Source organism: Oncorhynchus kisutch, linkage group LG20, assembly GCF_002021735.2.
Source record: "Oncorhynchus kisutch isolate 150728-3 linkage group LG20, Okis_V2, whole genome shotgun sequence".
Lineage (NCBI taxonomy): Eukaryota > Metazoa > Chordata > Actinopteri > Salmoniformes > Salmonidae > Oncorhynchus > Oncorhynchus kisutch.
Window position 1 is genome coordinate 7,119,115 of NC_034193.2, and position 26,560 is coordinate 7,145,674.

General features: G+C 47.0%; 1 protein-coding gene across 1 annotated transcript in view; it reads left to right on the plus strand.

Moving 5' to 3' along the window:
• The first annotated feature begins 1,753 nt into the window (after positions 1-1,753).
• Positions 1,754-26,560, plus strand: part of mcu (mitochondrial calcium uniporter) — a 130,520-nt gene continuing 105,713 nt past the window's right edge. Inside the window, exon 1 of the mRNA XM_031799880.1 lies at positions 1,754-1,966. Within this exon, the coding sequence (XP_031655740.1) occupies positions 1,850-1,966 (117 nt within the window). The 5' untranslated portion in view covers positions 1,754-1,849. The remainder of the gene's footprint in view (positions 1,967-26,560) is intronic.

A 26,560-nucleotide genomic window follows, 5' to 3' on the forward strand; every position in this document is an offset into this window, starting at 1 on the left:
ACTGCTTTGCGACAGATAGAAGAGAGAGAGGAAAGTGATAGGGCAGAAAGAGAGAGGAAATGGGGAGAGAGAGAAAGAGGAGATGGGGAGAGAGAGAGAGGAGATGGGGAGAGAGAGAGAGGAGATGGGGAGAGAGAGAGAGGAGATGGGGAGAGAGAGAAAGAGGAGATGGGGAGAGAGAGAAAGAGGAGATGGGGAGAGAGAGAAAGAGGAGATGGAGAGAGAGAGAGAGGAGAGAAAGAAAGAGGAGATGGGGAGAGAAAGAGGAGATGGGGGGAGAGAGAGAGAGGAGATGGGGAGAGAGAGAGAGGAGATGGGGAGAGAGAGAGGAGATAGAGAGAGATTGAAGAGCTAAAAATAGATCACATTTCTGTCCCAAATGGCACCATATTCCCTACATTATGCACTTCGACCAGATCCAATAGTAGTGCACTATATAGGGTGCCATTTGGGACACACAGGAACATCCTAATGGAATAGATGGCTTAGCTAGGGGTAAAACAGCAGCTTGATGTATTGTATTGGGTGAATTCAGAAAAAGAGGTAAACTTTTTCTCATTTCCGTCTTTTGTAACATACATTTCTGAAAATGGGTGGTTGGTAGGGGTGCATGGGTGTACGTCGAACAGGAACTAGCGTATTTGAATTTCATCAACTGACAACATTAGAATTTTAATTTTTTAATTTTAATTAATTTTAATAAACTTTGCAACTATTTTGCATGTAAGCTAACCCTTTTCCCTCAACTCTAACCGTAACTCCTTACCCTCAGCCTTGCGAACATTAGCCACAACAAATTGGATTTGGTCACATATCATACGATTTGCAAATTCGTAACATATATCATACGCAATGGATGATGGACATGCACAAACTACGGAACGTAACATATCATACTGAAAAGGAGTACCTCGGATTTACATACAGATTTGGAAATACTCTAAAACCAGGTTGACCCTACACATGCATTGCAACTCAAGTCCAAATGAAATCAGGCAATACAATACGACAAAAGGGGGAAGAATCCTGTTTGAATAAATACATATCGGACTCCTGCTTTGCTTGTTGGTAACCTAACTTGTAGCATTCTATTATTCCTTTACGCTGTAGGCGGCAGGGTAGCCGAGTGGTTAGAGCGGTGAACTAGTAACCGGAAGGTTGCAAGTTCAAATCCCCGAACTGACAAGGTTCAAATCTGTCGTTCTTCCCCTGAACAGGCAGTAAACCCACTGTTCCTAATAATAATTTGTTCTTAACTGACTTGCCTAATTAAATAAATCAAAAAGTAAGTACACAGTAGCCTACTTACTAAAGAACAATGATATACTTAAACAGCCTCAGTCAAACTAATACCAACGGCCCGCTGTGGTTAACATCTCAGCTAAGGTCAGAATCCAAAAAGGTGCGGTTTGACAACAATACATTTGTCTCTGCTTGTGGCTGGATTTCTCTTCCAGTATACTTGAATGGACCGTTCCGCGTTCTCTGATTGGTCGAATCGTCCATAATTGGCAACGCTGTGGATTTACACCCGTATTTATTTCTTTAATATTTTGTAGGTTAATGATAATTTTCATTTCGCTGCTATTTCGTATCGAATGAAATGACAGAAATGAAACGGCACTTAATAAATCGATCAGGGCTTTCATTGACTTATAGGCAAAGTTATTGTTTGGTGAGTTCAACCCCACCTCTGTTCTGAAATTCCTTGCCGCGTCGGGGTGTGTTTGTATGAAACGCAAGCCCAGCCCCGCAGTCCGCCTACTCTTACTCCCCCGCCTGCCACCGTCTCTCTCTCTCGGTCCGCCTGCAGCATTCGACATCCCAGCGAGGATTTTTCACTACAGAGATGGCTGCGAAAGTGTGTAGAACAGTGCTCCTCTTGACCAGGAGCAGCGGCGCTGTGGTCACCGGGCTCCCAGCACTTGCTATCTCATCACAGCGGCACCACCAGCATATAAGATCGGTAAGTCGTCGGACCTGGGTGCGGAGAGATGTGGGACAAGGCAGGGCTGTGACGGTGGGCTGCTCTGACTGTAGCTTGATGACGGGTCTTGCTAAGGAAGTAACGCTAACTAGCGTCATTAATAGTTTTCTTCGGTGTCTTCCTTGATATTGGTTGGAGTTAAGCTCTGTTTTAAGGTTTGCTGTAATAGTAGTTGTCGAAGTATTTTTGCTACAACTGTTAATAACCCGGGGTCAGTCAATCACCTTGTGGCCGCAGGCGCTTTTGACAGTAGCAATGCAGTTTTTAGGTACTGGTAAACTCTGTCGACCACTGGCCCACCGTCTATGGCAATGTACATTTATGTAAAATGTCCCTAGCTTTGTGTGTCTATTTTCTCTGTATACGTCTTAACTATATCAACGGGTTGTATCTAGCTAGACCCGTTGTGTGTGTTTTGTTGCGTGAGATCATCTTGAACGCAACAGTGGGCTCAAGCCTCTCAACTTCAATGTTGACGAAGTGCGAACAGCTGTACATTAGTATGGGCACCGTTCCCGGTTTGATACCGACGGACATGGACTACACCTCGGTTTTTTTTTGTATCGTTCACTAGTGACGTGGTTTACCCAATGCTCGCCAATATACAGATTTTCCGACAGACTTTGGCCCAAGGTGTTGTTTACCTTGTCAATTGATGAGCGCGAATGCTCCTTCGCCCCATCTCCGCGCCTGTATCGTGTATGTTAACGGTATAGACGCGGTGTGTGTGCGCCTCTGCAGTAGTGGGCTAGCGGGGTGACAGTGCGGCAGAATGGAACTCCTCGGCTTGGCATGTGGTGAGCAGTGGAGCCGTGCGCCTCCATATAAGCGCGAGAGGAACTACAGGCAGTGAAGAATAAAATACATAAAACAATGTCACACACACACACAACGCATGCAGGCACGCACACACATTTCAAATACTTTATTTAAATCCACAAATCACATGAATGTGATTTGTAATGTCTGCACACACACAGGTCGCACTGGGCTGCTTCCTTACTAGCAGAAAGACAATTGTGTTCACTAGGTCTTGTCCGTACTTCACTATGGTGCAGTAATTACATCAAAGCCAGTCCACAGTGTCTGTGTGTGTAATGTTTCTGAGTGCACACCGCGTGTGTGGTAGGTCTGGGAGTTGCCAGGGACCTCACGATACGATATTATCACTATAAGGTGCCGATTTAATATGTATTATTATTTGTATTGCGATTCGATCTTGAGGTTTAATGTTCCAAACCTATTGCTTACTGTATGTCCGCTGCAGAGAGGGAGCACGTGCACGTTTTGTTCTGGTCAGTCGTGGGAATAAAAGTGGTGAAAACGTGTTGGATCACTATTTAAAAAGAAGCTGGAGAACAAGGAGGAATTATACTGGAGGTTTGGTGCAGGTACAGATGACTAGCGCTAGCTAACACTACCTAGCACAAAACAAATATATAAATTAAAATATATATATATATATTTTACAAATCAATACTTGGGTGATGTAATTATCAATTCCCTCGTGTGTGTGTGTGTGTGTGTGTGTGTGTGTGTGTGTAACAACCAGATGAGGGAGAGAAGAGAAGAAAGAGGGAGACAGAGAGAATTACAATGGAATGAGGAAGTGAAGTCATCCTGAGTCCAGGATTTCTCAGTGGAGAGTTGAGGGAAATCCAGGAGCTTGACTGTTGCTGTGTGGTTTAGAATTCTCCGCTGTGCCTGAGGCGGGGGGAGGAGGAGGGGAGGGGAGAGGCGGAGAGAGGAGGGGAGAGGCGGAGAGAGGAGGGGAGAGGTGGGGAGAGGAGAGGAGGGGAGAGGAGAGGCGGGGGGAGGAGGAGGGGCGGAGAGAGGAGGGGAGAGGCGGAGAGAGGAGGGGAGAGGCGAGGAGAGGCGGGGAGAGGAGAGGCGGGGAGAGGAGAGAGGAGAGGCGGGGAGAGGAGAGAGGAGGGGAGAGGCGGAGAGAGGAGAGGCGGAGAGGGAGGGGAGAGGAGGGGAGAGGAGAGGGAGGGCGGAGAGAGGAGGAGAGGAGAGCAGGAGAGGAGAGGAGAGCAGGGGAGGAGAGGAGAGGAGGAGAGGAGGAGGGAGGAGAGGAGAGGAGAGGTGAGGTGAGGTGAGGCGGAGGGAGGAGAGGCAAGGAGAGGAGAGGAGAGGTGGAGGGAGGAGAGGTGAGGCGGAGGGAGGAGAGGAACTAAAGCTTAGATGTGTGGATGTTATAGGCTAGCTTAGGCCAGGGGTAGACCTTATACAGGATTTCTATATTAACTCAAACTGCTGTATGCGCTTCTATCTCCACACACACACACACACACACACACACACACACACACACACACACACACACACACACACACACACACACACACACACACACACACACACACACACACACACGCTCATGGGAGATCAGAAAATGTAAAATGAGGGCAACAGGCCATCTCTCTCTACCTACGCCATGGCCTCACATCTAAGGTCAGGTTACTGCTAGCTGGGCCTCACATCTAAGGTCAGCTTACTCCTAGCTGGGCCTCACATCTAAGGTCAGGTTACTGCTAGCTGGGCCTCACATCTAAGGTCAGCTTACTCCTAGCTGGGCCCTTCATCTAAGGTCAGCTTACTCCTAGCTGGGCCCTTCATCTAAGGTCAGGTTACTGCTGGCTGGGCCCTTCATCTAAGGTCAGCTTACTGCTAGCTGGGCCCTTCATCTAAGGTCAGGTTACTGCTGGCTGGGCCCTTCATCTAAGGTCAGGTTACTGCTGGCTGGGCCCTTCATCTAAGGTCAGGTTACTGCTGGCTGGGCCCTTCATCTAAGGTCAGGTTACGGCTGGCTGGGCCCTTCATCTAAGGTCAGGTTACTGCTGGCTGGGCCCTTCATCTAAGGTCAGGTTACTGCTGGCTGGGCCCTTCATCTAAGGTCAGGTTACTGCTGGCTGGGCCCTTCATCTAAGGTCAGGTTACTGCTGGCTGGGCTCCTCTCACTACTACCCTTCAGCTCTCTGTCCCTGCTGTGAACTATTGCACTAGAAAAAGGAAACAGGAAACAGCCCCCTGGATCCTGGTCCACAATAGTGCACTATATAGCTTCATTTGCGACATAGATATGGTAATGTCACAGCTGTTTTTTGAAAAATACTTTTACTTTGAAATCAGTCAGCTTCATGAGGATGTTTATCTGTTATGATGTCACATGCACAGACCTAGCTAGTGTAACGCTGTCTGTGTCATGATGTCTGTCTGGACCATCGATGTGTGTCTGCCACAGCACAGACCTAGCTAGTGTAACGCTGTCTGTGTCATGATGTCTGTCTGGACCATCGATGTGTGTCTGCCACAGCACAGACCTAGCTAGTGTAACGCTGTCTGTGTCATGATGTCTGTCTGGACCATCGATGTGTGTCTGCCACAGCACAGACCTAGCTAGTGTAACGCTGTCTGTGTTATGATGTCTGTCTGGACCATCGATGTGTGTCTGCCAAAGCACAGACCTAGCTAGTGTAACGCTGTTTGTGTCATGATGTCTGTCTGGGCAATCGATGTGTGTCTGCCACAGCACAGACCTAGCTAGTGTAACGCTGTGTGTGTGTGTGTGTGTGTGTGTGTGGCCCTAGCTAGCATAAAGCTATGTGTGTAGTATAAGGCTGTATGTGTGTGTGTGTAGGCCTAACATAAAGCCGTGTGTGTGTGTGTGTGTGTGTGTGTGTGTGTGTGGGCCCTAGCATTATTCTGTCAGTGTGTGACGGCTGTGTGCCCTGACAGGGCTGTGACAGCGAGGCTGCTGTTTGTGTTTTTAATTCTCCTCTCTGCATGACGGGAACCTCCAACCATCAGACACTCTTGGGGCTGTAAACCTCATGTTGCCATGGAGTTAAGCACTACTGTGACTAGCTAAGTGACTTAAGATTCAATGTTGTCATGGAGTTAAGCACTACTGTGACTAGCTAAGTGACTTAAGATTCAATGTTGTCATGGAGTTAAGCACTACTGTGACTAGCTAAGTGACTAAAGATTCAATGTTGCCATGGAGTTAAGCACTACTGTGACTAGCTAAGTGACTAAAGATTCAATGTTGCCATGGAGTTAAGCACTACTGTGACTAGCTAAGTGACTTAAGATTCAATGTTGTCATGGAGTTAAGCACTACTGTGACTAGCTAAGTGACTTAAGATTCAATGTTGCCATGGAGTTAAGCACTACTGTGACTAGCTAAGTGACTAAAGATTCAATGTTGCCATGGAGTTAAGCACTACTGTGACTAGCTAAGTGACTTAAGATTCAATGTTGTCATGGAGTTAAGCACTACTGTGACTAGCTAAGTGACTTAAGATTCAATGTTGTCATGACCGCAAACTATGTTTCCATTGTGAGACCATACATTTTAAAACTACTACTAAGCCAACGTGATGTTTTATTTTACTTACATTTTTATTTAATTTAACCTTTATTTATCTAACTAGGCAAGTCAGTTTAAGAACAAATTCTTATTTACAACAAGGTTTAACTGCCTTGTTCAGGGGCAGTTGAAGACATGTTGGTTTTTGTCAATATAGCATTTTTGTTGTTGTTGTTGTTGCAAACTTCCCTTGTCTTTCCAATAGTTGCTGAATGTCTCGGAGCATTCCGAGCACATCTACTACTGCATTAGGTCACAGCTCGTTCTTGAGACTCTTTGGGATGTTCAGATGTAGAGTATGCAAGGAAGTATATTGTATATGGTCGTGCTCTTCTTGTTTCATATTTACGTTTCTCCTGTGGTTTGAAGAAAGGCATTTCACTGTACTTGTGCAGGTGCCATTAAAACTTGAAACTTAACCCATCACATTTACCAGAGTCGCTCCCTTCCTCAAAGAAACCTAACCAGACAGGCTTCAAGACAGGTCACTCAACTGAGACTGCTCTTCTGTGTGTCACAGAGGCTCTCTGCTATGTGTTCTCATCCTCCTACAGCAATCTGCTGTCTTTGACACTGATTCTCCTTTTCACCCTCTCAGGGCTGGGAGTTTCAGGCTCAGCGCACTCTGCATCCCGCCTGGCAGGCCACACCTACCAGGTGACGTGGAGCTGTGTCTGCACCACGTACCCTCGCTACTGGTGTCCCCCAGGGCTCGGTTCTTGGCCTTCTTCTCTCTATACACCAAGTCCCTCGGCTCCGTCATATCCTCACGTGATCTCTCCTATCATTGCTATGCGGTTGACACTACACTACTACTTGACACTACACGTTCACCACCTCAAGCTCGATCTCGACAAGACAAGAGCGTGTCTTTCTCCTGTGGAAGGCCTGCCCGCTCCAAGACCTCTCCATCATGGTTGACAACTCCATGGTGTCCCTCTCCCAGAATGCAGAGAACCTTGGTGTGACCCTGGACAACACCCTGTCATTCTATGCAAACAGCAAAGCAGTGACGCGCTCCTGCAGGTTCATGCTCTTACAACAGGTTTCTCCAACTGACAGCCCGCAGGCAAATGTTTTCTTTTACCTCCATGTTTACTGAGCAAAGAAATAAATCAATGTAGAGTACCAGTCAACAGTTTGGACACACCTACTCATTCCAGGGTTTTAATACATGTTTACCATTGTCTACTTTGTTAAATAATAGTAAAGATATTTAAAACTATGAATTAACATTATGGAGTCATGTAGTAACCAAAAAATGTGCTAAACAAATCAAAATATATTTTAGATTCTTCAAAGTAGCCACCATTTGCCTTGATGACAGCTTTGCACACTCTTGGCATTCTCTCCACCAGCTTCACCTGGAATGCTTTTCCAACAGTCTTGAAGGAGTTCCCACATATGCTGAGCACTTGCTGGCTGCTTTTCCTTCACTGTGCGGTCCAACTCATCCCAAACCATCTCAATTGGTTTGAGGTCGGGTGATTGTGGAGGCCAGGTCATCTGATGCAGCACTCCATCACTCTCCTTCGTTAATTGTAGGATATAAGACTGCCAAAACACCAAGAAATCAGCTCCAAGTCATTTTAGTTTAGGAAATCTTTTCCCAAGTATTCCCACGCATAATAAAGAGACACGTGATCATATACAAATGTAAGCAAGGTATGAAAGGATTATATATTAGTCAAATATTATGTTTTTTTTATTTTTTTTATTTGACCAGGCAAGTCAGTTAAGAACAAATTCTTATTTTCAATGACGGCCTAGGAACAGTGGGGTAACTGCCTGTTCAGGGGCAGAACGACAGATTTGTACCTTGTCAGCTTGGGGGTTTGAACTTGCAACCTTCCGGTTACTAGTCCAACGCTCTAACCACTAGGCTACCCTGTCGCCGTTTGGGATTCTTGTGGTTAATTTGCAGTTACAAATGATTTGTAATTATGTTCCGGTCCCCCTGACCATCCGCTCACAAAGAAATCGGCCCATGGCTGAATCGAGTTGATGATCCCTGCTCAGCAAGACCCTACCTCACACAGGAAGACCCTACCTCACACAGGAAGACCCTACCTCACACAGGAAGCAGGTCTGAATCCAGGCACTTGTAATATCCTGTCTGGATTAGTGCAACTGTTGGCTGGGCTCCCCCACTTGTGCCATCAAACCTCTGCAATTTATCCAGAATGCAGCAGCCCGCCTGGTGTTCAACCTCTCTGAGTTCTCCCATGTCTACCCGCTCCTCCTCACACTCCACCGACTTCCAGTTGAAGCTCACATCCATTACAAGACCTTGTTGTTTACCGACGGAACAGCAAGAGGAACTGCCAACCTCCCTACCTTCAGGCTACGCTCAATCCCAACACCCTAACCTGAGTTGGTCTCCGTTCTGCCACCTCTTGGCTTCTACACCTGCATTGCTTGCTGTTTGGGGTTTTAGGCTGGGTTTCTGTACAGCACTTTGAGATATCAGCTGATGTACGAAGGGCTATATAAATAAATTTGATTTGATTTGGCCCTCCCACCCCTACGGGGGCAGCTCCCGCTCAGCCCAGTCCCAGCTATTCCATTACACAAAATACATTCTGTTGTATGACATCAGTGAACCCTTTAAAGTTATGATGAGGAGGAGGAGGAGGAGGAGGCGGTGTGGGACCACGTCTGGTCGTGACTTCGCCATTCATTTTCTGTATTCAGAGTTCACTCAAACATGAAAGTTGTTTTGTTTTACTATTGACAGTTACAGCTGATTTCCGGATTGGATATCAATTTGCTTTCCTTTAAATATTTGTCATCTGATGAATTAGTTTAAGTTTCGGAATTGTTTTAATCAATCTTTTATTAATTTTTTTTCGCCGCCAGCTCCTGATATCAGGGCATTAAAAACTATCATCTGTGTCCTGAATTCGCCAAGTGTCCATGTTTGCCCAGCTATATCCTGGCCTGAGCTCGGTTTCCATGGCTACCTGGATAGCGATACTCCGTCCATTCTACAGGTAACTCCCAAAATAAAGGAAACACTTGCGTAAATGAAGGATGCAAAGTATATTGGTGCTTTCAATATACACTTGTAAAATCTATGCCAAGGCGCATTGAAGCTGTTTTGGCAGCTCCTCTTGGCCCAATACCCTATTAAGACACTTTGTTGGTGTTTCCGTTATTTTGACGGTTACTTGTAGCAGCAGGCGGTGTACAGATAATGGAACAGCTGGATAGAGGAAACGTCTCGAGTCGCACAAAATGGAATATAACGTCTGGATCTCCCCCAAAAAATGTAGATTTGGTTGGGAAAAAACCCCAACAACGTCTCCTTTAACCTGGGCTTCCTCCCTATTGACTCGGCTGTCTATATAAAAGAGCTCATTAGAACTCTGTACTAACGCGCGGCAGGGGAGTAGACTACAGACATGGATTTATCAGCCTTCTTAACATCCATGGGACTGTTTATGCACAATGGTTGCATACAAAATGGTAACCTATTCCCATAGGGCTTTGTTCAAAAAGTAGATCACCATCCAGTCCATTCTAACGCGCGGCAGGGGAGTCGTGTCGGAGCCGTTTTGAATAAACAGCCCCTCAAGACTGATACATCTCTGTCTAAAAGTGGGGTTCTCTGCGGGACGAGTCAGAAAGGCAAATGATTTGAATCTTGCCATACACCATCTGGGCCCCTCTCTTTATGTCACATCAAAGACGGAGCCGCACGTCAGCCCAAAAATGGCAGCGAACATCGAGTGGAAAAAAAATGAAATGTTGGATTGAATGTGAGGATGCTTCTAATGATTTGAAAACATGTCACTTTTTCTTCATTGAAATCAAACTGGACCAGTGCACTATTCATGGTAAGACCTAGTTATCAGGGTCCTCTGGGGACCTTGAGGGAGTGGGTCGACCGGGGCAGAGGTCAGGCTCCCCTTCCTGGAAAATAATCCAATCAGGATTGAGTTAATTTAATTTACGTTTACCTCTTTGATTCTGAAGCTAAAATGATCCGGATTAGTGCCGGATAAGAGACTGAGACTGGCGGTCGATAGGGTCGGGGGAAAAGAGACTGAGCTAGCCAATCATCGGTCTAGTCGTGTTCATATTTTTTATCACCAGTATACGGCCACACCATTCTGTTGTTTGGGGGGGTACGCCCACACCATTCTGTTGTTTGGGGGGGTACGCCCACACCATTCTGTTTTTTGGGGGGGTACGCCCACACCATTCTGTTGTTTGGGGGGGTACGCCCACACCATTCTGTTGTTTGGGGGGGTACGCCCACACCATTCTGTTGTTTGGGGGGGTACGCCCACACCATTCTGTTGTTTGGGGGGGTACGCCCACACCATTCTGTTGTTTGGGGGGGTACGCCCACACCATTCTGTTGTTTGGGGGGGGTACGCCCACACCATTCTGTTGTTTGGGGGGGGGGGGGTACGCCCACACCATTCTGTTGTTTGGGGGGGGGGGGTACGCCCACACCATTCTGTTGTTTGGGGGGGGGGTACGCCCACACCATTCTGTTGTTTGGGGGGGGGGGGGTACGCCCACACCATTCCAACACATAAAAGATGCTTTTTAAGGGAGTTTATTAGAATTTTGGGGGGGAAGGAAAACTATTTCACTCATCGTGTAAGTAATTATAGGTCATATAAACTGAGTGACTCAAACATTTCTAACAAAATCAATGGAGGTGGGTGTGTATGTCACAGCTGAACGTCATTTAGCTAGCACTAGTGGATGATCATCCTGTTTTTAGAGCCAGTTGATTGGCAGGTCGCTCCAGAACCCTCTACTCTCCCATGGTTACTGTTGCCGTGACAGTGACTGATGTGGTAGCATTGCTTTGCGTTTCAATGATGGATGAGTTTTCAGGGGTCAGGCCTCGATTGGATGTGTGTTTATGGTCTTCTCATTCATATGCCTGCGTATGTAAACAGTCTGGGTAGCCATTTGATTAATTGTTCAGCAGCCATATGGCTTGGAGGTAGAGGCTGCTTAGAAGGCTCGTGGACCTAGACTTGGCACCCCGGTACCGCTTGCCGTGCGGTAGCAGAGAGAACAGTCTATGACTAGGGTGGGTTGAGTCTTTGCCAATTTTCAGGGCCTTCCTCTGACATCGCCTGGTATAGAGGTCCTGGATGGCAGGAAGCATGGCTCCAGTGATGTACTGGGACCTACACACTACCCTCTGTAGCTCCTTGTGGTCGGATGCTGAGCATAAGGGCTGTTCCTTTAAACCAATAGAATCGACTGTCCTGGGGGCTGTTCTTTTAAACCAATAGTATCGACTGTCCTGGGGGCTGTTCTTTTAAACCAATAGAATCGACTGTCCTGGGGGCTGTTCTTTTAAACCAATAGTATCGACTGTCCTGGGGACTGTTCCTTTAAACCAATAGAATCGACTGTCCTGGGGGCTGTTCTTTTTAAACCAATAGAATCGACTGTCCTGGGGCCTGTTCTTTTAAACCAATAGAATCGACTGTCCTGGGGGCTGTTCTTTTAAACCAATAGTATCGACTGTCCTGGGGACTGTTCCTTTAAACCAATAGAATCGACTGTCCTGGGGGCTGTTCTTTTTAAACCAATAGAATCGACTGTCCTGGGGCCTGTTCTTTTAAACCAATAGAATCGACTGTCCTGGGGGCTGTTCTTTTAAACCAATAGAATCGACTGTCCTGGGGGCTGTTCTTTTAAACCAATAGAATCGACTGTCCTGGGGGCTGTTCTTTTAAACCAATAGAATCGACTGTCCTGGGGGCTGTTCTTTTAAACCAATAGCATCGACAGTCCTGGGGGCTGTTCTTTTAAACCAATAGTTTCGACAGTGAGCCATCTTGCATCGTACTTTGCTCTCCCACAGCTACAGTATCTGCACATGTGCATGGGTTCGCTTCACGCTCCTACAACGTGGTAGACACAGGACCAAAAAAAATGAGAAGTTAAGCCTTGTACTCCAAATGCTCTTAGTTGTAAATTGACCTGAATGCTGTTTACTTTGTCCATCTACTTCATATCGCTGACTACACCTTTTTAAAATGTCAATAGACACAGTTTGATGATTTGTAGATATGCTGTAGATCCAGTCTGATGGTTTATAGACACACTGTAGATCCAGTCTGATGGTTTATAGACACACTGTAGATCCAGTCTGATGGTTTATAGACACACTGTAGATCCAGTCTGATGGTTTATAGACACACTGTAGGTTCAGTCTGATGGTTTATAGACACGCTGTAGATCCAGTCTGGTGGTTTATAGACACGCTGTAGATCCAGTCTGATGGTTTGTAGACGCGCTGTAGATTCAGTCTGATGGTTTATAGACACGCTGTAGATCCAGTCTGATGGTTTGTAGACACGCTGTAGATCCAGTCTGATGGTTTGTAGACCCGCTGTAGATCCAGTCTGATGGTTTATAGACACGCTGTAGATCCAGTCTGATGGTTTATAGACACGCTGTAGATCCAGTCTGATGGTTTATAGACACACTGTAGATCCAGTCTGATGGTTTATAGACACACTGTAGATCCAGTCTGATGGTTTATAGACACACTGTAGGTTCAGTCTGATGGTTTATAGACACGCTGTAGATCCAGTCTGGTGGTTTATAGACACGCTGTAGATCCAGTCTGATGGTTTGTAGACACGCTGTAGATCCAGTCTGATGGTTTATAGACACGCTGTAGATCCAGTCTGATGGTTTGTAGACACGCTGTAGATCCAGTCTGGTGGTTTATAGACACGCTGTAGATCCAGTCTGGTGGTTTATAGACACGCTGTAGATCCAGTCTGATGGTTTATAGACACGCTGTAGATCCAGTCTGATGCTTTATAGACACGCTGTAGATCCAGTCTGATGGTTTATAGACACGCTGTAGATCCAGTCTGATGGTTTATAGACACACTGTAGGTTCAGTCTGATGGTTTATAGACACGCTGTAGATCCAGTCTGGTGGTTTATAGACACGCTGTAGATCCAGTCTGATGGTTTATAGACACGCTGTAGATCCAGTCTGATGGTTTGTAGACACGCTGTAGATCCAGTCTGGTGGTTTATAGACACGCTGTAGATCCAGTCTGGTGGTTTATAGACACGCTGTAGATCCAGTCTGATGGTTTATAGACACGCTGTAGATCCAGTCTGATGCTTTATAGACACGCTGTAGATCCAGTCTGATGGTTTATAGACACGCTGTAGATCCAGTCTGGTGGTTTATAGACACGCTGTAGATCCAGTCTGATGGTTTATAGACACGCTGTAGGTCCAGTCTGGTGGTTTATAGACACGCTGTAGGTCCAGTCTGGTGGTTTATAGACACGCTGTAGATCCAGTCTGATTGTTTATAGACACGCTGTAGATCCAGTCTGATTGTTTGTAGACACGCTGTAGATCCAGTCTGATGGTTTATAGACACGCTGTAGATCCAGTCTGGTGGTTTATAGACACGCTGTAGATCCAGTCTGGTGGTTTATAGACACGCTGTAGATCCAGTCTGGTGGTTTATAGACACGCTGTAGATCCAGTCTGGTGGTTTATAGACACGCTGTAGATCCAGTCTGGTGGTTTATAGACACGCTGTAGATCCAGTCTGATTGTTTATAGACACGCTGTAGATCCAGTCTGGTGGTTTATAGACACGCTGTAGATCCAGTCTGATTGTTTATAGACACGCTGTAGATCCAGTCTGATGGTTTATAGACACGCTGTAGATCCAGTCTGATGGTTTATAGACACGCTGTAGATCCAGTCTGATTGTTTATAGACACGCTGTAGATCCAGTCTGATGGTTTATAGACACGCTGTAGGTCCAGTCTGGTGGTTTATAGACACGCTGTAGGTCCAGTCTGATGGTTTATAGACACGCTGTAGGTCCAGTCTGATGGTTTATAGACACGCTGTAGATCCAGTCTGATGGTTTATAGACACGCTGTAGATCCAGTCTGATGGTTTATAGACACGCTGTAGATCCAGTCTGATGGTTTATAGACACGCTGTAGATCCAGTCTGATGGTTTATAGACACGCTGTAGATCCAGTCTGATTGTTTATAGACACGCTGTAGATCCAGTGTGATGGTTTATAGACACGCTGTAGATCCGGTTTAAGGCTGTATTTCAGCAGGTGAGGTGAGGTGAGTTTTCAAAATCATTTTTAAAGCTGTAGGATATGAGGTCATTCCACATGATATGAATCGTGTCATTGTGGTATTGTTACAGGAGATGACAGATTTGACTTCCAGCTGTGGTTCATATTTCCATATTTACCTATAGTGCCTACAGTTCAGCCCAATGTTGCGTGTTTTTTATTATAAATAGCCTAGGCAACACAGGAAAACGGAGTCAGTGTTTGTATGCCCTAAGGTGGACTTAGCATTTGCCATGGATGCTGCTGTGGAAAAATACACACCCAATGTCTCCAGACAAGGTCATTGAGTGGTTGAGAAGTTACTAGGCCTGACAGCAGAACATTTTGACTACGTCTGACAGCAGAACATGGCAGCAGAACATTTGTACTACATCTGACAGCAGAACATGGCATCAGAACATTTTTACTACATCTGACAGCAGAACATGGCAGCAGAACATTTTTACTACATCTGACAGCAGAACATGGCAGCAGAACATTTTTACTACATCTGACAGCAGAACATGGCAGCACAACATTTCTTCAAGTGCATTTGCACTGGTGTGTTGCATTGCCTACTAGTGTAAATTGGAAAGTGTTTTTGTCTTGGATACTGTTGTACTGAAGAATTGAGGACATGTTGCTATCGGTTACGGCTGCTACGCTACAGTGCGTTGGTTTGGTGAAACATGAGACCCTACAGGGGCATGTAGGTATTACTGGACTATGTCCCACACGACTCACTATTATCTCACTTCCTACTGTCAAGTCTGATAGACCAATGAGTGCCTACATCCCCGGCTGTGATATGTCAAGTCTGATAGACCAATGAGTGCCTACATCCCCGGCTGTGATATGTCAAGTCTGATAGACCAATGAGTGCCTACATCCCCGGCTGTGATATGTCAAGTCTGATAGACCAATGAGTGCCTACATCCCCGGCTGTGATATGTCAAGTCTGATAGACCAATGAGTGCCTACATCCCCGGCTGTGATATGTCAAGTCTGATAGACCAATGAGTGCCTACATCCCCGGCTGTGACATGTCAAGTCTGATAGACCAATGAGCTCACTTGTCTCTTTCCATCTCTACCAAAAAGATGGTGAATATCCGTCAGCCCTTTTTTAAAACTGAAACTAATGTATTAATTTAACCTGATCTCCGAGGTCAAAGTCTCTCAAAAGCAGATTAGAAAATATTTCAGAATATTTGTGTGATGTATAAATATAAAAAATATAAATCAAATATAATATAAATATTTTTAAAAAGCTAAATTTGTTCAGCTGATTATTTAAGTAAAGAGGAAATTCAGCATTTTCTGAATTTCTGTGGAAATTTATATTTAAAAAAAAAAAAAAGGTAATCTTTATTGTTCAAACCAACACATTTCAGGCCGCAGCCTTCATCAGCGTTTTCGTCTGATTATCAAAAGCAGCTCTTCTATTGATGCAACCAATAGGATATAACCTCCTCATCAATGTAACAAACAAAAAAGTACATTGAATTTCCATTGTAGACTGTACTTGAGGAAGTCTCCTGGTTAGTGTAACAGTATAACGTACCACCGCTAACTAAGCTAGCCGTTTCACATCCGTTACACTAGTACAGTAGCTAGCTATAACATCTGATAGGCCCGGCAAACTCCACTCTGGACATTGAAGCCAGTTCCACTGCGTAAAAATAAAAAAATGTTTCCCCTCCTAATCAGGGACTAATTTAGACCTGGGACACCAGGTGGGTGATTCCCCTCTAATCAGGGTCTGATGTAGACCTGGGACACCAGGTGGGTGATTCCCCTCTAATCAGGGTCTGATGTAGACCTGGGACACCAGGTGGGTGATTCCCCTCTAATCAGGGTCTGATGTAGACCTGGGACACCAGGTGGGTGATTCCCCTCTAATCAGGGTCTGATGTAGACCTGGGACACCAGGTGGGTGATTCCCCTCTAATCAGGGTCTGATGTAGACCTGGGACACCAGGTGGGTGATTCCCCTCCTACCAGGGTCTGATGTAGACCTGGGACACCAGGTGGGTGATTCCCCTCCTACCAGGGTCTGATTTAGACCTGGGACACCAGGTGGGTGATTCCCCTCCTACCAGGGTCTGATTTAGACCTGGGACACCAGGTGGGTGATTCCCCTCTAATCAGGGACTGGTTTTAGACCTCTCTCTCTCTCTCGCTCTGTTGCTCTCTCCCCCCTCGCTCTCTCCCGCTCTATCGTCCCCATGTGCTCTCCTCTCTCTCTCTCTCCCGCTCTATGGTCCCCATGTGCTCTCCTCTCTCTCTCTCTCCCGCTCTATGGTCCCCATGTGCTCTCCTCTCTCCATAAGTCCGTCCATCCGTGTCGTGAATTTGCCGCCTGCTCAGCTGCCATGCCCTCTCCACCTTTTCCCCCCTTTTCTCTCCCTCTCCTCCCTCCCCTCTATCCCTCCTCTCCCCCCTTTCTCTCTCCCTCCTCTCCTCCCTCCCCTCTCCACCTTCGCTCACCAGCTGTTTCCCTCTTAGGCAAAAGACCTGGAATAACTGCCAGAATATGAGTAGTGATATGTGAGAGAGTTCCAGCTGGTTATAGGATACTGTAGCTCGATGTAAGGGCCACGTTTACAACCAAACCTGATCATCATCTATCCTGTTCTTACAACGTCTAATGGTTTCTGCTTAGTCGCTTGTCAGCTTTACACAGAATACTTTTTTAAGGTATTGATGAGCAAAACAAATGGTAGATCTGTCTGTTATGGTCTGTCTGTTAGATTTGAAGAAACATCACTTCAGAGACTGTAGTCTGTAGTGATGAGGGAAAACGATGGCCATTGGTCTATGACATGTTTTCCTGAATTGAGCACACAGAGTGGCCTTGTCCTGTTGTAGAAGGACAGACATTCTGGAGTTGTTTTATCTAACTAGGCAAGTCAGTTAAAGAACAAATTCTTGTTTTCAATGACGGTCTAGGAACAGTGGGGTTAACTGCCTTGTTCCGGGGCAGAACGACAGATTTTTACCTTGTCGGCTCGGGGATTCGATCTAGCAACCTTTTGGTTACTAGTCCAACATTCTAACCACTAGGCTACCTGCCTTCCCTACACTCTGACCACTAGGCTGCCTGCCGTCCCTACGCTCTAACCACTAGGTTACCTGCTGTCCCTACACTCTAACCACTAGGCTACCTGCCGCCCCTACACTCTAACTACTAGGCTACCTGCCGCCCCTACACTCTAACCACTAGGCTACCGGCCGTCCCTACACTCTAACCACTAGGCTACCTGCCGTCCCTACACTCTCACCACTAGGCTACCCACCGTCCCTACACTCTAACCACTAGGCTACCTGCCGCCCCCACACTCTAACCACTAGGCTACCTGCCGTCCCCACACTCTAACCACTAGGCTACCTGCCGCCCCTACACTCTAACTACTAGGCTACCTGCCGCCCCTACACTCTAACCACTAGGCTACCTGCCGTCCCTACACTCTAACCACTAGGCTACCTGCCGTCCCTACACTCTCACCACTAGGCTACCTACCGTCCCTACACTCTAACCACTAGGCTACCTGCCGCCCCTACACTCTAACCTCTAGGCTACCTGCCGTCCCTACACTCTAACCACTAGGCTACCTGCCGTCCCTACACTCTAACCACTAGACTACCTACCGTCCCTACACTCTAACCACTAGACTACCTACCGTCCCTACACTCTAACCATTAGGCTACCTGCCGTCCCTACACTCTAACCACTAGGCTACCTGCCGTCCCTACACTCTAATCACTAGGCTACCTGCCGCCTCTACACTCTAACCACTAGGCTACCGGCCGTCCCTACACTCTAACCACTAGGCTACCTGCCGTCCCTACACTCTCACCACTAGGCTACCTACCGTCCCTACACTCTAACCACTAGGCTACCTGCCGCCCCTACACTCTAACCTCTAGGCTACCTGCCGTCCCTACACTCTAACCACTAGGCTACCTACCGTCCCTACACTCTAACCACTAGACTACCTACCGTCCCTACACTCTAACCACTAGACTACCTACCGTCCCTACACTCTAACCATTAGGCTACCTGCCGTCCCTACACTCTAACCACTAGGCTACCTGCCGTCCCTACACTCTTACCATTAGGCTACATACCGTCCCTACACTCTAACCACTAGGCTACCTACCGTCCCTACACTCTAACCACTAGGCTACCTGTATCAGTGCTCTGGATAATGTGTATGTATATACACTGAGTGTACAAAACATTAAGAACACCTTTCTATTATTGCCCCTTTATATAGAATCTATATGGTGACACCAATAAGGAATTTCACCTGGATTCACCTGATCTGTGTCCTAATGTTTTGTATAATATAATAAATATATGTCATTTAACAGACACTTTTATCCAAAGCGACTTAGTCATGCGTGCATTTTTTTTTACGTGTAAGTGGCCCTAGTGGGAATCGTACCCACAACTCTTGGCTTTGCACGCGGACTGAGCCACATGCGAGTCTTGTGCTGGACAAGGCCTGTCGTGTTGGGCTCGAGGCCTGTCGTGTTGGGCTCGAGGCCTGTCGTGTTGGGCTCGAGGCCTGCCTTGTTGGGCTCGAGGCCTGCCGTGTTGGGCTCGAGGCCTGCCGTGTTGGGCTCGAGGCCTGCCGTGTTGGGCTCGAGGCCTGCCGTGTTGGGCTCGAGGCCTGCCGTGTTGGGCTGATTTGGCTGTAGTAGACTAGCACGACATCGAGACTACTGTGTGTTCCTGTTATGCTAGAGGACTTCGAGACTACTGTCTGTTCCTGTTATGCTAGAGGACATCGAGACTACTGTGTGTTCCTGTTATGACCACTCTCGATGGTATGCATCAGTACCCTTGATGGTCATTTACCCGAGGAAACCAGGTAAAGCTGTCTCAACCCTGCGCTCTGTGTGTGTAGCCTGCTGTCAGAGTACGTTAATGAGCAATTAGCCGTTTTGTCTGTGTAGCTGAGTAACTAGACGTGTGTCCCAAATAGACCCCTGTTCCCTACATAGAGCCCTATGGAGCCCTGGTCTAAACTAGTGCACTACGTAGGGAGTAGGGTGCACTATGTAGGGAGTAGGGTGCACTATGGGACGCCGACTAGGAAGACATCTGTGATGCGGACATTAAAGTAGGCAAATGAGAATAATACGATGAAGGATGGATGGATGGATGGAGGGAGAGAACGCTTGGTTAGGCCCAGCTTTCGTCTGTGTGTGGTCGACTCACCACTTAACACACGGGCATACTGAAAGGTGGTAAACAGCTCTGACACACACACACACACACACACACACACAGCTCTAATGGCATCCCATATTAGAGGTGTGATTGAACTCATTACTGTGTCAGGAAAACAAGTGTGTGTGTTTGTGTGTGGTTACAGCATCCCAGATCAGTAAATTACACCTTAAACATGAAGGTCAACCTGACAAGACCTCTCTTAAAGGAGTTGAAGTCTGAGTTGAATAACGGATGAATCCATGTGTGTGCAATGTCCTTGTGCTAGAGCAGGGCTCTCCAACCCTGTTCCATTTTATACGTAAAAGATGAGTTAAAACCTACAGGAGGGTCTCTCCAGGGACAGGGTTGGAGTTAACCTACAGGAGGGTCTCTCTCCAGGAACAGTGTTGGAGTTAAAACCTACAGGAGGGTAGCTCTCCAGGAACAGGGTTGGAGTTCAAACCTACAGGAGGGTAGCTCTCCAGGAACAAGGTTGGAGTTAAAACCTACAGGAGGGTAGCTCTCCAGGAACAAGGTTGGAGTTAAAACCTACAGGAGGGTTTCTAGAGTGTGTGAGTCTGTCTTTGCAGACCAGCCCGTTCTCCAATATATCTGCCAAGCCACTGACGCCTCCTGGTTATTGTATCACCCCCACTCAGACCCCAGCCTGTCCTCGGCCACGTCCCAAATGGCACCCCATTCCCTGTATATAGGATGCACGACTTCAGACCAATGCAAATAGGGCACAGGTCAAAAGTAGTGCACAATGTAGGGAATACGGTGCCGTTTGGGACGCAGGTCTATGATGTTCCTCCGTGACCCCTCCTGTCCCCTTCTACCACCGTAGGTCTTCGTTCTTCCTCCTTATTTAATTCAAAACAATGTACGAAACCTGGTAGATTCCATTCTAGCCGGTTCATCATTTTAAACACCTCCGAAAATCCATAAATTGTTTATCCCCAAACAAGTCCTGTGATGATAGGCAGAAAAACAGACTGTCCTGTGGTGAGGGAGAGAGAGGGAGTCCTGTAGGTTTTAACCCTAATACAACACACCTGAGTCTGATAATTAACTGGTTGATGAGCAGAGAGAGAAGCCAGTCTACTGGGCTTGGGTCAGCAGTGGTTCTGGTTCTGGAAAGAAGCCAGTCTACTGGGCTTGGGTCAGCAGTGGTTCTGGTTCTGGAAAGAAGCCAGTCTACTGGGCTTGGGTCAGCAGTGGTTCTGGTTCTGGAGAGAAGCCAGTCTACTGGGCTTGGGTCAGCAGTGGTTCTGGTTCTGGAGAGAAGCCAGTCTACTGGGCTTGGGTCAGCAGTGGTTCTGGTTCTGGAGAGAAGCCAGTCTACTGGGCTTGGGTCAGCAGTTATTTGTCTGTTTTATCAAAGCTAACACAGTCTGTCTGTTGAGGATGTTTTACCAAAGCTAACCCAGTCTGTCTGTTGGATGTTTTACCAAAGCTAACCCAGTCTGTCTGTTGGATGTTTTACCAAAGCTAACCCAGCCTGTCTGTTGGGGATGTGTATTGACAGTAGTACAGCTTGGGCGAGGCTGAAGAGTTCATTAATTAGACTACTACAGTACCTCTCTCCTCAGAGACCTCTCTAGGTGTGTGTGTGTGTTCATCTCTCTCCTCAGACATCCCAAGGCCCTCTGAGCGATGATGAGGGGAGTATAATAAGGACCAGGGCCACGTCTCTGTACTTTACATTATAATCAAGACCAGGGCCACATCTCTGTAATCTACATTATAATCAAGACCAGGGCCACGTCTCTGTAATCTACATTATAATCAAGACCAGGGCCACGTCTCTGTACTCTACATTATAATCAAGGCAGTTTTATTTAATCTCTAGTTAAAGTCCGTTGATAGACATGATGATGAGCTAGTTGAAATGCATGCTGGTAGATTGGAAAAGGACTTTCTCTCTGCATAGTTCTGAGGGATTTACTTTGGGTCTGTCATGATGACCTTCCTTGGAAACCGGATTAATGATGGTGTAAATGTTGCTCCTGTACAGTCAATAATAAAATGACAAAATGGCTGAAAAACACTCAATTATTCTGGAAAAAATATATATTTTAAATTGTTTGGTTGCCTATTGAAAACGGGTTTAAACTGGAATCAGACTATTATAGGACAGTCATCTATCTATATAATTGGCCAGCGTGCTCATAAGCTGTCCCAAATGGCATTCTGTTCCCTATGTAGGGCACTACTTTGGACCACAGTCCTTTTTAGTTCACAGTATACAGAATAGGGTGCTGTTTGGGACACTTCCTCAGTAGTGTGAATCGATACTGAGGAGTTCATAGCAAAAGGTCCAGGCGTTGTCAAGCTCCTTACGCTTGTTGTCGTGGCGACGAGACGGGCTAGTGTTGCCTCGGGTTGAACTTCTAATAACGCTGTGTGATCCGGAGGGCAGATCGTGGTGTGATTTAAGCCCTGGTAGTTCCACTCTGCTGCAGTGAAGTCTTTAACATTATGGTGTAAGGTTTCACCAGGCCACAGCAGGAAGTGTGTGTGTGTGTACACACACCCTAGCCAGTGGAGCATGAAAGGCTCATCATGTCTAGATAGATCGGATGTGTGGAAACCTGAAACCCTTTGCCTTCACTCTCCAGGCCACGATAGTGTGTCCAATAGGAGGTTGATGTGTGGACATGTCTTCAGGATGGTGGGTTAGCGCGGTGGGTTAGCGCGGTGGGTTAGCGCGGTGGGTTAGCACGGTGGGTTAGCATGGTAGGTTAGCACTGTGGTGTTGAGGAAGGATGTTACTACTTGTTTTGTTCATCACATAGTTAACCTTTCTATAGCTTTGTAAATGTCTCAACTACTCAGTGGAGCGCAGATCAGACGCTACTAAAACAAGTGTATATATATATATATGAACATTGATTCTGGAAAATGTGACGCGTGAGACACTGCGGTAACATGTACTGCTAGCAGCATTTTAGACTGCTAAAACACAGACTAGACCGCTAATATATGTACATGTGCAATATTTATACTCCCAACTGTTACAAATCTAAGCAAGTTTAAAAAGAAACATTTTTAAAAAAAGGACTTCCGCAAACCACAGGTTGAAAACCACTGATGTACACTGGCGATATAGGGCTCTGGTTGTTTCAGCTTCCTCTGTAGTACTTCCTGTTTTCTTTATATTGGGTTAGCATGGTGGGTTAATTTAGTTCTGTGGCAATGTGGAATGATGTTACTGTTTTTTGCGTATGGTCACAAAGCCATATTAAATGTGTATATATTAATGATGTATAATAATAATAATAATAATAATAATTTATTACATTTTGTAAAGGGCTTTTCATTATACAGAATAATCTCAGTGCATTAAATCAAAACTCTGAATCTTTAATGGAAAGAAAAAACTAGACATCACCAACCCAGCTGATGGGACACAACTAGACAACTGACACCACCAACCCAGCTGATGGGACACAACTAGACAACTGACACCACCAACCCAGCTGATGGGACACAACTAGACAACTGACACCACCAACCCAGCTGACGGGACACTGGACACAACTAGACAACTGACACCACCAACCCAGCTGACTGGGACACAACTAGACAACTGACACCACCAACCCAGCTGACGGGTCATGGGACACAACTAGACAACTGACACCACCAACCCAGCTGATGGGACACAACTAGACAACTAGACACCACCAACCCAGCTGACTGGACACAACTAGACAACTGACACCACCAACCCAGCTGACTGGACACCACTAGACAACTGACACCACCAACCCAGCTGATGGGACACGGGACACAACTAGACAACTGACACCACCAACCCAGCTGACTGGACACAACTAGACAACTGACACCACCAACCCAGCTGACTGGACACAACTAGACAACTGACACCACCAACCCAGCTGACTGGACACAACTAGACAACTGACACCACCAACCCAGCTGACTGGACACAACTAGACAACTGACACCACCAACCCAGCTTACGGGTCATGGGACACAACTAGACAACTGACACCACCAAACCAGCTGACGGGACACAGGACACAACTAGACAACTGACACCACCAACCCAGCTGATGGGACACAACTAGACAACTGACACCACCAACCCAGCTGACTGGGACACAACTAGACAACTGACACCACCAACCCAGCTGACTGGACACAACTAGACAACTGACACCACCAACCCAGCTGACGGGTCACGGGACACAACTAGACAACTGACACCACCAACCCAGCTGATGGGACACAACTAGACAACTGACACCACCAACCCAGCTGACGGGTCACGGGACACAACTAGACAACTGACACCACCAACCCAGCTGATGGGACACAATTAGACAACTGACACCACCAACCCAGCTGATGGGACACAACTAGACAACTGACACCACCAACCCAGCTGACTGGACACAACTAGACAACTGACACCACCAACCCAGCTGATTGGACACAACTAGACAACTGACACCACCAACCCAGCTGACGGGACACAGGACACAACTAGACAACTGACACCACCAACCCAGCTGATGGGACACAACTAGACAACTGACACCACCAACCCATCTGACGGGACACTGGACACAACTAGACAACTGACACCACCAACCCAGCTGACTGGGACACAACTAGACAACTGACACCACCAACCCAGCTGACTGGACACAACTAGACAACTGACACCACCAACCCAGCTGACTGGACACAACTAGACAACTGACACCACCAACCCAGCTGACGGGTCACGGGACACAACTAGACAACTGACACCACCAACCCAGCTGATGGGACACGGGACACAACTAGACAACTGACACCACCAACCCAGCTGACTGGACACAACTAGACAACTGACACCACCAACCCAGCTGACTGGACACAACTAGACAACTGACACCACCAACCCAGCTGACTGGACACAACTAGACAACTGACACCACCAACCCAGCTGACTGGACACAACTAGACAACTGACACCACCAACCCAGCTGATGGGACACAACTAGATAACTGACACCACCAACCCAGCTGACTGGTCATGGGACACAACTAGACAACTGACACCACCAACCCAGCTGATGGGACACAACTAGACAACTGACACCACCAACCCAGCTGACTGGGACACAACTAGACAACTGACACCACCAACCCAGCTGACTGGACACAACTAGACAACTGACACCACCAACCCAGCTGACGGGTCACGGGACACAACTAGACAACTGACACCACCAACCCAGCTGATGGGACACAACTAGACAACTGACACCACCAACCCAGCTGACGAGACACAACTAGACAACTGACACCACCAACCCAGCTGACTGGACACAACTAGACAACTGACACCACCAACCCAGCTGACTGGACACAACTAGACAACTGACACCACCAACCCAGCTGACTGGACACAACTAGACAACTGACACCACCAACCCAGCTGATGGGACATAACTAGACAACTGACACCACCAACCCAGCTGATGGGACACAACTAGACAACTGACACCACCAACCCAGCTGAAGGGACACAACTAGACAACTGACACCACCAACCCAGCTGACGGGACACAACTAGACAACTGACACCACCAACCCAGCTGATGGGACACAACTAGACAACTGACACCACCAACCCAGCTGATGGGACACAACTAGACAACTGACACCACCAACCCAGCTGATGGGACACAACTAGACAACTGACACCACCAACCCAGCTGACTGGGACACAACTAGACAACTGACACCACCAACCCAGCTGATGGGACACAACTAGACAACTGACACCACCAACCCAGCTGATGGGACACAACTAGACAACTGACACCACCAACCCAGCTGACGGTCGGTATAAGAGACCAGACACCAAGGAGCACAGCTGTGAACAGAAGGCCACCCTGAAGAGAAAGGTCTTTATGCCTGTTTTTAAAGGAGCCCACAGTCTACGGTGCCTCCTGGTGGTCTGGGAGACTGACGGAGGTCAAGCTTGTTACAGACTTTGTATTTTCCAAAATGATTGAGACCATGTTTTCCACAACCTTTAGATAACTCTCCTTGCTAGGATAACGGCACTGAGCACTTTTTGTCAAATGTTGTATGATTTGGAGATACATAGTGGGAGACATCTTAGACCATCCCTCCATACAGAATCCTTCTAGACATCCTTGATATGCCAGGTCTGCGCTTATGGACCTTCAATGCAAACCACAGGTTCCAACGGGGTTCCATATTTCAAAATCATAATTTTTCCTCCTGGCAGAGACCACCAGGTTTTGGGCTGAAATATCCCACACAGAGACAGACGCACACAGAGACAGACGCACACAGAGACAGACGCACACAGAGACAGACGCACACAGAGACAGACGCACACAGAGACAGACGCACACAGAGACAGACGTAGGATTTCCAATGTGTGTTAGTTCATGTCGATACAGATGGTCAGTGGGAAACACAGCCTGCCAGGCTCCAGGGCTTTAGACCTGACTGCTGCCTGGGATAGGATGGACGCAGGTGTGTTTGTGTGTGTACACAGTGACCACTGTTTTTCCTCATGAAGAGCAGAGCACTGCTAACCAGGCCTTGGCTTCAGGCTTCCCCAACATGTAACCTAGATAACAAGCCTGTCTGTCTCTCTCTTCCGCTACATGTAACCTAGATAACAAGCCTGTCTGTCTCCATGTAACCTAGATGACAAGCCTGTCTGTCTCTCTCTTCCGCTACATGTAACCTAGATGACAAGCCTGTCTGTCTCTCTCTTCCGCTACATGTAACCTAGATGACAAGCCTGTCTGTCTCTCTCTTCTCCAACATGTAACCTAGATGACAAGCCTGTCTGTCTCTCTCTTC